At 33.6% G+C, this 14,802-nt stretch overlaps 1 protein-coding gene across 5 annotated transcripts in view; it reads right to left on the bottom strand.

Annotated features, from left to right (window-relative positions):
- Zdhhc17 (zDHHC palmitoyltransferase 17) overlaps positions 1-14,802 on the bottom strand; it is a 72,238-nt gene that overhangs the window by 8,475 nt on the left and 48,961 nt on the right. For 4 of the 5 annotated variants that reach the window (XM_020184961.2, XM_074083975.1, XM_074083976.1 and 1 more), the window contains 4 exons: positions 11,336-11,478; positions 9,946-10,046; positions 2,106-2,230; positions 1,129-1,191 (listed from right to left, as the gene is read on the bottom strand). In XM_020184961.2, the coding sequence (XP_020040550.1) occupies positions 1,129-1,191; positions 2,106-2,230; positions 9,946-10,046; positions 11,336-11,478 (432 nt within the window). The remainder of the gene's footprint in view (positions 1-1,128; positions 1,192-2,105; positions 2,231-9,945; positions 10,047-11,335; positions 11,479-14,802) is intronic. The other variant, XM_074083974.1, reaches the window with a different exon arrangement.

Raw genomic sequence — 14,802 nt, 5'->3', positions numbered from 1 at the left:
ATTTAACAATGAAACTGTTTATTGACATATGATGTGTCACATGGCACATATATTCGCACTTCATTAATTGACTTTTTAAATGGAGTATTCCACAAAACAGCAGTGGATCTAAACATTATGGAAAGAATATCACTCTTATAAATTACCCACTGTAATACCCAGAAACAAAACGTTTTTCAAGAATGCCTGAATATACAGAAAAATCAAGTCAGTACCCTAAAACTGCTGTCAAAAGTAAAGCAGCATATATATTCTGAACATTCAGAATCATAACTGATCAAAGAACCATAAGTAAAACAACATAATGTTAAAGATTAGGGATATTCAAAAGCTTATCCCACAATCCTAACATAAGTAAACTATTTTATTATTAACCAAATATTAAGACTCTAGTTTACTTGCAGTGTGTAACTTAGAAGTACAAATGAACATTTAGCTTAACGCATGATTTTAATTAACATGTAGCAGTCTATAACTTTTTCACAAATACTTATAAAAATAAGTAAAACAAAAATATTAAAAATGATATGTACAATAAAATAATATTACTGTGACTTCATAAATAATACTCTATTTATATGTACCTTTGATTACCTATGAAGTGACTAAAAATGATCACTTTTAAAACCAATGATTAAATGGTGTTCACAGTTGCACACACTTCCAAACAAATAAAACTGAAACTGAACTTGTTGGAAGGTCACATTATCTAATAAATTTTTTCAGTGTGATTTTTAAATTCAGGAATAAATTTCCTTAAAATATGGCAAAGAAAATTATTAGGAAATCACAGTGAACGTTTGATTTTGTGTATTTTATTACTAAGCTTTTAATCTAAGTTACATTTTAAGGGATTAAAAAGGAAGAGAATGACTAAGAATGAACCACACTACTGAATCAGAAGTGTAGTTAAGGTCTACTATCAAGGAATAAGCACACTAGGAAGGAGACAGACATCCTTTGACCATCTTTCCTTTTGTACTATGGACTAACATACTTTTCTGGGGAGGAGGTAGTAAAAATGTGTTTAGCAAAAGATATTCTCCTTGTTCTCCACACCCTCTATACCATGCCACTGTTGGGAGAAATGGGGCTGGGGGAAGAGAAGAAAAAAGAAGGAAATACTACCAAACAGGTACTGCAGAATATACTGAGGTCCAGACTTCCTGTCTCTGCAAGTTCAACTATTGTCTGTGAATTAAAAAAAAAAATTTATTCAAACTGAATGTTAACCAACTCTTTTGCCACAATGAATCAATAAACATGATGTTCATATTTGATTTCCTGTTTCCAGCTCAAAATAGAAATGAGATCTTTAGCTTGTTTACTTGCATTTAATTTCACTACAGCATGAGCACCATCAGGGTAGCAATTTCTATGCAGCCCAGAGAAAAGGAAGAATAGAGTATAAGAATTTGCCACTATCACTTTATTATGGAAATAAATAATTCAACAAGATTTGTTTTGTTTTTAAGCGACTGCATAAAACAGCTCTTATAATCTAAAATGCCTCTAGTCCAATTCTCTACTTACACAATGTATTTTATAAGTTTAATTTCAGGTACCTGGGTTATAGGAAAGAGATGCCCTGAATCAGACACACAGATATTTTAGCTACTGGAATGGTATATCTGCACCATCAATCAGTTTAGTGGCCTTCTAGTTTATAGAGTCATTCCACAAATGCTTGTTGAATGAATATTATTTGCTTAGAGTTTACAGAGATTTTTAAGATACTACATTTGCAGGCTGCAACTGTGGTACAGTGATAGAGCACTTGCTTTGTATGCTCAAGGCCCCAGGTTTCATCCCTAGAACCACAAAAAACAAAACCCAAACTAAACAAAACAGAAAACCTACATCTACCTCTAACAGCAACCATGATAGCCTTATAAGGGAAAGAAGCATAAAATTATAAAAAGCCTTGGAAATGTAAGGACAGGCATCACAAAGACACCACGGATGAGCCTCAAATAAAATATACATAATTTCAGTTTTGGTTGAAACTTCTTTGTTCTAAAAGACAGTCTCTTCCTTTGTACACTAAATATCTGCTACAAATCCTGTTAAGTTGGCGATTAAACACATAAATTGTATTTTGCTACCTTTTTCTTTTGCTCTTCTGTGGCTTTAATAATCCCTGGATCTGATTTCCAAGATTTTCCAAAATTATAAAAAAGTGCAACACTATTAGCGAGGAATGGAAGATGAATAAATAAAAAGTTGAGATGTGCCTGAAGTTAAGGAATCTAAAGAAGCAATGATAAATGAGTTATTACACATAAAGTTGTAATCTATAAGATTTTACAAGAGAAAACACCTATTAACTTTTTAAAAGCAAAATAGTTATTTTCCCATAACATTCATAAGTATAAAAAGTAAAAACATGACTTAACAAGCTTTAAACCATATGTGAAGCCTTACCTGATACTTAAAAAAATCAGTGAATAAATTAAAAATTCTGTGAGTAGATTATTAAGTGGTCAACATTTCTTCTGACAAAAATGAAGGGATTTTTCATGTTCAAAGGTATTAAGCCTAAGCTGGGAGCTGGTGGCTCATGCCCGTAATCCTGGCTACCTGGGAGGGTGATATTGGGAGGACTATGGTTCGAGGCCAGACTGGGCAACTAGTTTGCGAGACCCTAGCTCCAAAATAACCAGAGGAAAATAACTGGATTTGTGGCTCAAGTGGCAGAGCACCTGCTTAGTGAGAATGAAGCCCTGAGTTCAAACCTCAATCCCACAAAAGCTATTAAACATATACATTGTCTACATGCATTATAATCTTTACATTATCTATCAAATATGACAGGCATCATACATACATGTTTAAAAGATTGCCTTTAACTACGGGAAAGCCAAAAGAAAAAAATTTCTTCTTTGCCTTTTTGAACACACTCAAGTCGATCTTAATTTTAGAAAATATATTAATAAACATGCTTAAAACAGAAATAGTTTTTGTCCACATTTTTCTACCTAATGAAAACACAAGAAATGTAAGAGGCATTTATAAATATAAATGAAGAATTAAGAACCATTTTAAGTAACACTAAAAAAAATAAAGCAATGTTTCTAAGCTACACATTTCTTAAACACAGAACATCTGGTATATTCAAATACCATTTTCAAGATATGTGGGTAGGTGTATTGTGTCACTAGAATTTTTTTCAGCATTACATATATACACTGTTTATGTTTCCCATGAGGCAATAGCAGAAAAAGAACTTCTTGAATGAAATCATCCTACATTTGTTTGGCAAAAAGCAAAATACTGAACAAACACTTAAAATACAACAGGAACAAGAAAAAGATTAGTTATTATTAACTGCTATATTCACAAATGATTTTTCTTTTTTCTACAGTCCCCTATTTGCTTCGATTTTTTTATCATCCTTATCTCACAACATATACTGGTACCAGCAGAAAGTAAGTAAAAAGTCAAACTTTCAGCTGTGCTAACTAATAAAAACCTATTGAGTACAGAGCTGGGTAAATGTCTGTGTAAACTGAATACTGGCATCCTGGGGCAGTATGTTTATTGATCATAATGCTTTCAAAAAGATGCTAGCAAACTAAGAGAAAGGACTGACAAATGGGACTATGTGAAATTAAAAAGCTCTATACAACAAAAGAAATGGTCTGTAAATTGAAGAGGCTGCCCCCAGAATGGGAGAAAATCTTTGCCAGCTATACATCAGACAAGGGACTGATAACCTGAAAATACGGGGAGCTCAAAAAACTAAACTCCCCAAAAAATCAATGACCCAATAAAGAAATGGGCAAATAAATGATCAGAGCTTTTTTGAAGGAAGAAGTCCAAATGCTAAAAAACACATTAAAAAAAAAAAAAACACTCACCATTCCTGGCCATAAAGGAAACGCAAATCAAAACCACATTAAGATTCCACCTCACATCTGTTGGAATGGCTACTATTAAGAACACAAACAACAAAAATTGAGGAGGATGCAGGGGAAAAAGGAACCCTCATACACTTCTGGTGGAAAGTACAACCACTATGGAAAATAGCATGGAGGCACCTCAAAAAACTAAAAACAGAATTGCCATATGATCCAGCAATACCACTCCTAGGGATATACCCAAAAGACCATGAGTCAGGTTACAACAAAGGCACCTGCACACCCATGTTTATTGCAGCACTGTTCATAATAGTTAAGCTATGGAAACAGCCAAGATGCCCACTACTGATGAATGGATTAAGAAAATGTATTTATACACAATGGAATTTTAGTCAGCCACAAAGAATGAAATTTTGTCATTTGCAGGTAAATGGATGGAAATGGAGAACATCACCTTAAGTGAAGTTAGCCAGGCTCAGAAGGCCAAAAACTGCATGTTCCCTCATACAGAATACAGACCTAATACAAATATAGCAATATTATAAGAAACAGGTCACGCTAAGGAGAGATCACATACGAGAGGGGTGTGGTAACAGAAGGAAACTAAGAATTTGAATAGGGTTGATATACTCTCTATACAAGAATGAATATAGAATTCTTAACTGGCAGAAACCACCATAAGGAAGGAACTAAGGTAGCATGAAGAAAAACAGAGGAGATGAACCAACTGGCATTATGTACCAATTGGTACATATGTTACAAGGAAACACTCTGTGTACCTACCTTTATCTCAAAGAACAAAAATGTCATTTTTTTTTCTTTTTTCCTCTACAAAATCGGAGAACAAGAGGGTGGAACAGGTCCTGCCTGGGGCAGGTGTGTGTGTGTGTGTGAGAGTGAATATGGTGCAAATACTGTGCACACACTTATGTAAATGCAAAAATGATACCTGTGAAACTATTCCAGGAATGCCACAATGCACCCCCACCCAGCAAACAATTAAAAATAAAAAGGCATGTAAAGAAATCAGTCAGGCTCTTACAGCTGGGATAAAATTTGTAGAGGGCCAGCTAGCATCTCAATAAATTAGGCTTCTAAAGGTAATTTGAACTTAGTTTTACAAGCAAATTTTTGAAATATAACTGAAATTAAATATAAAACCAATAAATTCTCTATAATGTTGTTTTTAATATTAATATGATTAAGCCAGGCATCAGTGGCTCACACCTGTAATCCTAGCTGCTTGGTAGGTTGAGATCAGAAGGATTGGGACTTGAGGCCAGCTCAGGCAAATAGTTTGAGAGACCCCCATCTCCAAAATAACCAGAGCAAAATGGGTTGGAGGTGTGGTTCAAGCAGTACAGCATCTGCTTTGCAAGCATAAAGCCATGAATTCAAACCCCAGTTCCACCAAAAACTAAAAAAAAGGACTATTATTATTAGAGAAAATTAGAAAACACTAAAAAGCATAAAGAAAAAAAAAACAGTAATTCTAATTTCTTTTGTTTTGGATATTATTCTTTTTTGGTTATAATTGGGATCACAGTGTATTTAAGATTAACATAATAACACTAATCACCAACAATGTGTTACTTAAGCCACTCAAAAACTCTGACAAGTCCTGCTCCTATCCCCACTCAAAGATGATAAAAGTTAGGCAGAATCTAAGAGTCTGAGACAGCAGAATGAGGTAGAGGTGGAGCACATATCAAAACCCTGGCACTTATTGTCTATAACATTCTGCATCTCCAAAACGCTTGGCAGAATTTCCTAGGTCAATAAACATTACAGGAACAACATCTATCAGTATGAACATTTTTTAAGGCTTGTTAGATACTTTTATACTGCCAGACTATTTTCCAGAAAGCTATGCCACTTTTTAACCCATTATCATTTGGTTAACTCCTGTGTATTAGCACTGAGTAAGGAAAAAATGATGCCTATTTTAAAGGCAGAAGAAATGATATTTTATTCTTTTAATTCATAAACTTTTATACTTAACCAATCCTCTAAAACGGAAACATATGTCATTAATGTTTTCATTTAAATGGTTATTGGGATGGTCATGGGAGATAATTCCAACATCATTCTATCTCAAAGGCCACATAGAAGGAAACCTCATGCAGAACTTTTAACATCTTAAGAAAGTACACCCAGGTTCCTGAGTCAGAATTTACAACTGAGCTTTCTTTTCTCTGGCAAAGAAAAAGTGGACAAAAATTTAGCCAAATGGTAATAGCACAGGACTTCAATAGTCTATAATGTATCAGAGAATACATGAAAGTCTGAATAAATGTGCTTAGGTTAATCCTGAGCAAGATGAAAGATGAAAAGAAATGGCATAACAACTATGCCAATATGCTTTCAAAAAAATTAAACAAGAAAAAGGTACATTGCAGTCACAAAGCGAACTGCTTTTCAGGAAGGTTTATGAACTTAAAATTAGTTCAGAGTATAAAGTAAGGATACCTGAAGATATAACCAATCAGATCAAATAATTGGGCTCTACACCTAACTTGATAATTAGTTGCCTATGTGACTGAGTACGGCATACAATTCAGCCTTAATCTTTCCATCAATTAGACCTTAATTAGCATTAAGATCTCTCCCTCCGTTCTCCCCCACCCCCCAACCCCCTCTCACTGTGTGTGTGTTTTATGTCAAAGAACAGTTCTGAAAACAAAGATAATGTGCCTCTCAAACAGACTGAGAGGACTAGGGGAAGACAGAAGAACAAAGCAAATGATAGAAAGTAATAATATCTAAGTAAGTTGCATCTGTGTATAAAGAGGTATAAGGAAAGTTGTTAAAAATGGAGAGGGAAGGGAAAGAGACAGTAATGGAGTAAATCTGATTAAAGTGAAATATATTTTGAAATACCATGGAGAAACACCTTTGAACAATGAATACACACCAAAAAAATGAAGGACAGGAATGTAAAACAGATAACGTTTGACTGTGGGGGAAGGGGGAAGAAGTAGTGGGATGGAGGATAGAAGGGAGGATGAATATGGTTGATATACTTAATATATCTGTATAAAAAAAGATCAAACCTGTTTAAATTGTTTTACGAAGGGAAAGGGATAGAAAATGATGGGGGGGGGGTGAATCGAACCATTGCAAGCATATATGGAAATGTCACGATGAAACTCCATATACAACTAATATATGCTAATAAAAAAAAAATTTTTAAAAAGACAATGCATGTGGAAGACCCATACACCAAAGTGAATAAAAGAACAGTTTAAATCAATGTAAAATTCAAGTTGCCATAAAAAATACTTAAATTGGAGATTATATTCTGAGAAACTAAAATAAAGTTTATACATTTGCTCTGCACACCTACTCTAAAATTTTTTTGTAATGCCAAAAATCAACATTCAAGTTCTCCAATCACTCAAGGACCACTCATCACAAGGCAGTGAACATCTGATTCACCCACCATGCACACTCTCAGCTGAGGCTGAACAAGATGACAATCTGCCTTCTTGTTCTGCTCCGACACTGTAAACAAGTGTCCTTGCAGTGGTATACTCAGTGCCACATTTTAGTGCCTTCTGTTGATTTTGATGCTTAAAAGGACACCCAAGTGTAATGCTGAGGTGCTATCTAGTGCTCCCAAGTACAAAGAGGCTGCAGTGTCTCACAAAATACATGTTAGATAAGCTTCATTAAAGCATGAGTTAAGAGTGCTCAGGTCAATGCCGGTGAACCAACATTACATATTAAGTAAAAGTTTTAAAGCAGAAAACACTGGTTCAGTATTCTCTAATTCTGTGTTTGCAATAAATACAGAACATAACAAATTTTTAATTCTACTTTTCATAACTAGCCTTAATCAGTTTTAATTACATAGGTAGTTACGAGTTGCATGACAAACGTAGTAGAAGCAACAGAAAAGAGGCTGGGGTCATTAAGAAAGGTAGTTTCTGACAACTGTTGTAAGATCTCTCTGCACATTCATCACTACATTCTATAATGAGCCCCAGGGCTCTTTCCTTTGTGTTTCCATTATAACTTATTCTGTGCTCCCTTCTGTCCCATTCCTAGATGTTTCTTAATTTTCTCTCCCTGGGCTCAGAAGCTAATACTGGCGGGGGCAGGGGGGAAGTAGCTCCAAAATCATGTAGGGCGTAGAGATATAATTCTTGTCTAACATAAGAAAAGCATAAGGTTTTTGAGGAATAATCAGGTCTTAGTTATCTGAGATTTCATTCTGCATTCCATGAGTATGATACACATATACATTCAAACAAAAGAAACTGCAAATGCACATTTAAGACATGTTTGGATATAAACCTACTTAGATTTTAAAATTCATGCATAAATAACATGCACTTACTTAACACTATTTACATGTCAGGTATGTGCTGAGGTACTTAGCTTCTCCAGAACTCTATGAGACAGTACTTTTATCCCTCCTTTACAGACAATGAGGTATAAAACCCAGTATTTTGATACAATTTTTGTTTGAAAAACAAGCAAAATTTTCAATGAATTTTAAAAATAAAGTATACACCAATCTATTTCAAAGGCAGAATGATATGATTTGAGTATTTTAAACAGATTTGATTCTTCTTGTCTTTCCTTCAAAATCTCTTATAGTCTCAACTCCTCAGCTTTGGAAACTTGCATAGTTATTTTATGCTATCTTCAAATAAGGCAAAGAAAAGGAACACTTAAACTCTGTTATATAATATTTTCAAGCATTAAGTTTTCATTATTTGGTAATTTACTACTTTTCCTGCTTTACTCCACTTATGTTTAACAGATTAGGAGTACAGCGTGTTTACAATTATTCTGAGACGTGAATCTGAGCATTTTTTCCCTTGAATATGAATTTTAATGTCCAATTTAGGAAACACAATGTTAGAAAATATGTCTGGATTAACTAAAGGCAATTCAGAGATCTCTTAAGTGAAATTTAAGTGAATTTCTTAAGTTTAAGGTAAATAAGGTAATGAAAATAAGTAAATCTGTTTTACTTACATTAAATGTTCCAATAAGACATTCTAATGCTTAATAAATCCTTGAGGAATATTTTTTCTTTTGAAGTATAATACAAGGCCAGAATTAGCTAGTAAAAACTGCCGCACTGCTAGGGATATGACTCAAGTGGTAGAGCACCTGCCTACCAAGCACAAGGGCTTGAGTTTAAATATCGCCCCCCCCAAACTAATAAAGTTAAAAAAGAAGACTGTGCAGTGGAAGAATTTAAATATATGCCAACACTTAATAAAGTATTTAAAAAATACTAAGAACTGTACTTTCTCAAAACAATCACATAATGCAATAAAAAATATAAGAATTGTAAGTGTGGCTACAATTCTGTAGCTCAAGTGTCAAAAACTAATCTAAACTGTTTTCAACTAAAAACACAAGGCCAGCTGATGGAGTGACTCAAGTGGTAGAGTGCCAGTCTGCCTAGCTAAGCATGAGGTCCTGAGTTCAAACCCCAGTACCACCCCCACACCCCCAAATGCACTAAAACACAAGGCCACTTAATAAAATTAATATTATATAAACTATGAAACTGGGTATTTACTAAAAATGGAACAGTCAGAAGTCACTGAAAAGTGAATGCATTAAAAACACACCTTATGTGCTACTAAAGTAACATTTTGAAAAAATAGACATTTATAAAATACGTGCCCTTATTGTAATAAATCTTACTGAATGAATTTTCTCTATGTAGAAATATCAAAACTTGACGTTAGTTTTATTTGACAGGCACACAAAAATTTATAATTTTATATTATATTGCTTTTAAAAACAGTATTACACGGACAATTTTCTGATATTTAGCAAATGCTTTTAATGAGGCAAAAGAGATGAAGTATTTTTGAGATTAATTGCTACCTACCACAGTAAAATAAATTGTGATACCAAGAAAATCCTTAGAATAGTTTTGATACTAAAACATGAAAAATCATATGTTAAAAGCTGGACATAATTCAGTCTCATCTTTACCAGACACCAGCTATGTGACCTTGGGTTCCTTAAATGTTCTCAATACTGACCTATACATTTGCTTAAATAACAAATACTATTTGTTTTAAATATGCTCTTTATAATCAAAGGATATCGTTCCAAAACCAAAAGAACCATGTCACATACATCCAGAATTTGGTTGCCAAATATATTCCAAGGGGCAACGCACTATGCATTGAATGATCAAAAAAGGACCTGTAAAACACAAGTTTCATAGAATATAAACTCTGTATTTCATTATAAAATATTTAAATTAAAATCACACAAATTCTGGGTAGTAAGCACTGGTTTAACAAGAATCCATATTTAAGCAGATGCTTAAATACTTCAACTCTTTTCATAGTAATAATATATATTCCATGTACTTTTCAACTTCAGAATTTCAGTGTATTCCAATTCCTTTAAGTCAATAATTGACTTTAGGATATAAAGCAACTTGATCATCCAGTGGATTATTCAAAGATGTGTTATAATTTCAACAAATGAACACAAAACAATGCTCAAGGTTTTCATTGTTTCATTTCTTCTAGCTTGCACACTTCAGGTAAGGTTGTGCACATATTTTCAAATAAAATGAACTGGCAGATTTAGTGGAACTGAAGGTTTAGAGTTATAATACTTAAAATTTAGGAAGAAATAAATATTGATAAATGTTATTAAACAAACAGGATCAACCATCCATGCAGGTTAAGTACGGAGTCTTGATGACTTCTCATCTATAATCTCCTTTAGAGCTCCTAGAAGTATCAAAATGAGATTAACTAGAATTCAGCCCCTTCTTGAGAGTTACCATGTTAGTATATTACTAGTTATTACCATTCTTTTATGATTTTCACAACTCTTCTAAAATACAGGTAAGAAAGGACTCTAAAGGAATGGAAATTAAATGGGAAGTTCTGGAGCATAGACAGCTTTCTAGGTTTACGAAATGGGGCACCTTTTAGGGCAATGGGAACTATGGATAAGAAAACAAAATGGTCATAATGTTTAAAGAAAAAAAGAGAGTAAAGAATTTTTAAAAACTGAGCCTACTTCATAATTATGCTTGGGCTCTACCTTGCTACTAAAATCAAATCTCTTCCTTACTTATTGCTTACGATCAAAGAAAATGTAAAGCCTACGGAAAGGTGAGCTCAAGTATTATTATAATTACCTTGGAAAAAATATTACGTATATTACATTTATAGTTCAATAAACTCAGGTCAACTTCTATTCAAATATTTTAATATTTCTAAAACTGAATTTTGGCCTTAAAAATTACAGGCTAGACTTTTGTCATCAAAGCACCTTTAAGATCATTTTAATAACAATGTTAAAAAATCTAAGATTTCACATGTTACCTTATCAAAAGTTTTTAAACAATAAGAGCAATCATACTACATAAAGGCAATGTTCTAAGCATACAAAACATTAGATTTATATAGCAGAATACAAATTATATGCTTTCATGTACAGTTAAAAATAGTTAAAAACAACACACTTACTTTGAAAGAAACTGTACTGTAGCCCAAACGCCACCATACATTAGCCCTTTAATGAGCCAAGAATCAATATTTAGGTCTGCTATAAACCCAACCAGCCAAATAACTAGGAAAGGAGTTCCTAGCATTACTTTCTGCCGGAATTCCTGTACAGAAACAAGTAATTAGAAAGTTTTTGCATGTTTCAGGTAATCTCAATGCTAACCATGGAAGTATGAAACCAAGGTAAAATTCATTCATTCAAATATGCCTACTTACACAAGTCGTATTCAAGATGTTGGTCTCTTGGAGACAAACATTAAATAAACAATTTAAAAGGACTCTGTTAAAACCATGAAAATGAAAACAGATGTTCTAGGAGTGGGTTCTATACACTCAGATATAGAAGACAGCAGTACCACATGCTAATACTAACACACAGACTGGATAGAAAATACTTGATGACAACCCATTTTTACAGAGGCACTAATAACTAAGAGACAAGGATAATCAGAATGACTGTGGTCTAAGAACTATTTCAGGTAAGAAAACCTGAGGATGCTAAGCCGGAAAAGACATTACAAATGTACATTTTAATCTTAAAATGAAATAAAGAACAAAATCAAACAATCTACAGGAATCCAAGCACACAGAATGGAGATATGTGCCTCTGAACATATCAAAGCTGACTGCTCAAATTCAGAGGTAGTTAGTTCCATTTCCCTTGGTACTGGGATGGATGTTAGAAAGCCTACACTTCTAAGTATAAAACCTATATGCCTCCTTGTAACATCTATCACAGTTATATCTTCACAGTAACACAAAGTATTCTTGTCTCTTTCACATAAGCACTCTGTACAAGCTTATCAGCTATCAAGTCTCTCTTAAGTTACCTCAGAGAACAAAACTAACACAAGATATTCAGCTGTGGTGTATGGAAGCTCAAATATTACTTTTTTCTTTGAATATTTATCTTTTTGAAGACAAAGACTGCATAACACATTTTTAGCACTCCTTTCATACTGCTGGCTTCTAGTGAAGTATTTCTTTCATATAAGTGATCACAGTTTTCCCAATTTTGCCATTGTTAATTCATTTTCTGAACTAAATGTGTAATCTTAACTTACACTAATAATTAAACAATAATTTCAGCCTAATTTTATGTTACAGCGTAAGTAATAAATCCAGTTTTCTTCTAGCATGTGTGAACTTTCTATCAAGGTATTAGAGAAGACTGATAACTTGGAGGAGCCTATCTATGGGTACTAAAAAGAGAGAGACGGTATACATGCTGTCACCTGAAAAAGTATTTCCTAAAATTATCTTGGTTTATTTTTAGTTGAGACACTTGTTCACCTTCCACATTTTTTTTCATTTAAAAAAATTAAGACACTATAAAAATTTCACCATTTTATGTGTTTAGTTCTCTAAATTTTTAATTACTATTATATACAGTAAAGTAACCTGCAACAAAGTCAAGACACGTAACAGTTCTGTTAAGCCCGGAAATTCTCCCAAGTCCTCCAGTTCCAGCCCGATTTTGATTGAATTGATTTCCATCCCCATAAGTTTTTCTTTGCAGCAATATCATCATATAACGGAATCATAATGAGTGTAGCTTTTAGTTCTATTTCTTTTACTTAAATAGTGCATTTCACATTTACCCATGTTATACTGTATGTCAAGTTTGATCCCTTTTCGGTGCTGAATAGAATTCCAATACATGCATGTACCATGTTTACCTATTCCTCATCTAACAGATTAGAATTGTTTTCAGTTTTTGATGATTATAAATAAAGTCATCGCAATCATCTTCATAAGTTTTTGTATGAACATAAGTTTATTTCATTTGGATAAATGTGTGTGGGATTTCCAAGTTAGATTTGATCTTTCAAAAAATATTTCAAACTATTATTTAATGTACATAATGCAGTATTATACAGATGAATTGATGATGTGCTGCTCTATAGGTAGGAGAAATCTATTTTCTTCTGTATTTTATTATGGAAATGTCCAAATATACAGCAATTTGAAAGAATTTTATAATGAATACCTGCATACCCACCATCTAGATTCTACAGTTCAGTAACCTATTTTTAAACAAACCTTTGATTTTGAAGTAATTACAGATTAACACACAGTTAACCATAAAATGATGGATCCCAAGTACCCTATACCTAAGTTCCCCAATGATAACTTCTTGCGTAACAGTGTGTTATCACAACTAGAATGTTAACTTTGATATACTTGAGATACAGACTATTCCATCACTAAAAATAGCCAACTTGCCTTGTACCTCCATACCTCTTTTACCTGGGCAACCATTCATCTACCTGTTCTCCACTTCTTTAATTTCATGAATTTTGTGTGTAACCCACAGAACTGGGTTTGTCATGCAAAGGGTTCTCTGGATAACTATCCGATAATCATCTCTACTGCTGTGTATCATTGGTTCATCCTCTTTACCGCTGAAGAGTATTTGGTGTATGAGTATACCAGTCTGTTTAACCATTCACCCACTGAAAAACATCAGGTTGTTTACAGTTTGGGGCTATGCCATAAACATAACTGCACAGATTTTTGTGTAAACATGTTTTCATATTTCTGGGTTATATGGAAGTTGCATTTTTTAAAAACACTGCTCTCAGGGTGCTGTATTATTTTACCTTTTCACTGACAAAGTATGAATAATTCAACCTCTGCATCTTCACCAGCATTTCTTGCTGACATAACTTTTATTTTAGTCATTCTGATAGCTGAACCACTATGATTTTAATCAGTATTCCTCTCCTTGTTAATAATGTTATACAGCTCTCCATGTGTTTATCTGCCATCTGTATACCTTCCTTAGTGAAGTATGTCTTCAGCTCTTTAGCCCATTTTTTAACTGGATTTTTAATTTTCACTGTTGAGCTTTGAGAGTTCTTTATACATACTGGATACTAGTAGTTTGTTGGATATATGGCTTGCCAATATTATCTCCCAGTCTATAGCTACTTTTTTGTTTGTTTGTTTTTGTAGTACTGGGGATCAAACCCAGGCCTTGCACTTGCTGGGCAAGTGTCATACCAGTGAGCCGCACTCCAGCTCTTTTTTTTTTTTTTAAGATAAGGCCTTGCTCAGTAGCTCAGGCTGGCTTTGAATTCACTATGTTTCCCAGGGTGGCCTCAAATTCACATGCCTCTACCTCCTGAGTGCCAGAATTACAGGGGTATGCCACCTACCTGGCTTATAGCTTGTCTTTTCATCCTCCTTAATAGGGTCTTTAACAGAGCAAAAGTTTAAACTTTCCATTAAGGTCAGTTTACCATACTTTGTCCTTTATGGACTGTGCTATGATAAGTAATTTTACTTATTAATCCATCTAGAACGTAAAGGTAATTTTTATCTGACAAGATACATAAAAATAAAAGTGTAGAATATTTACTCTGGGTTTTTCAGAGTAACAAAATATTTTTATTTCTAGTTTACTTATAATGAGACATTAACCA

This window comes from Castor canadensis, chromosome 8 (genome assembly GCF_047511655.1).
Source record: "Castor canadensis chromosome 8, mCasCan1.hap1v2, whole genome shotgun sequence".
NCBI classification, from domain to species: Eukaryota; Metazoa; Chordata; class Mammalia; order Rodentia; family Castoridae; genus Castor; species Castor canadensis.
This window is presented reverse-complemented; position numbering and strand designations above follow the sequence as displayed.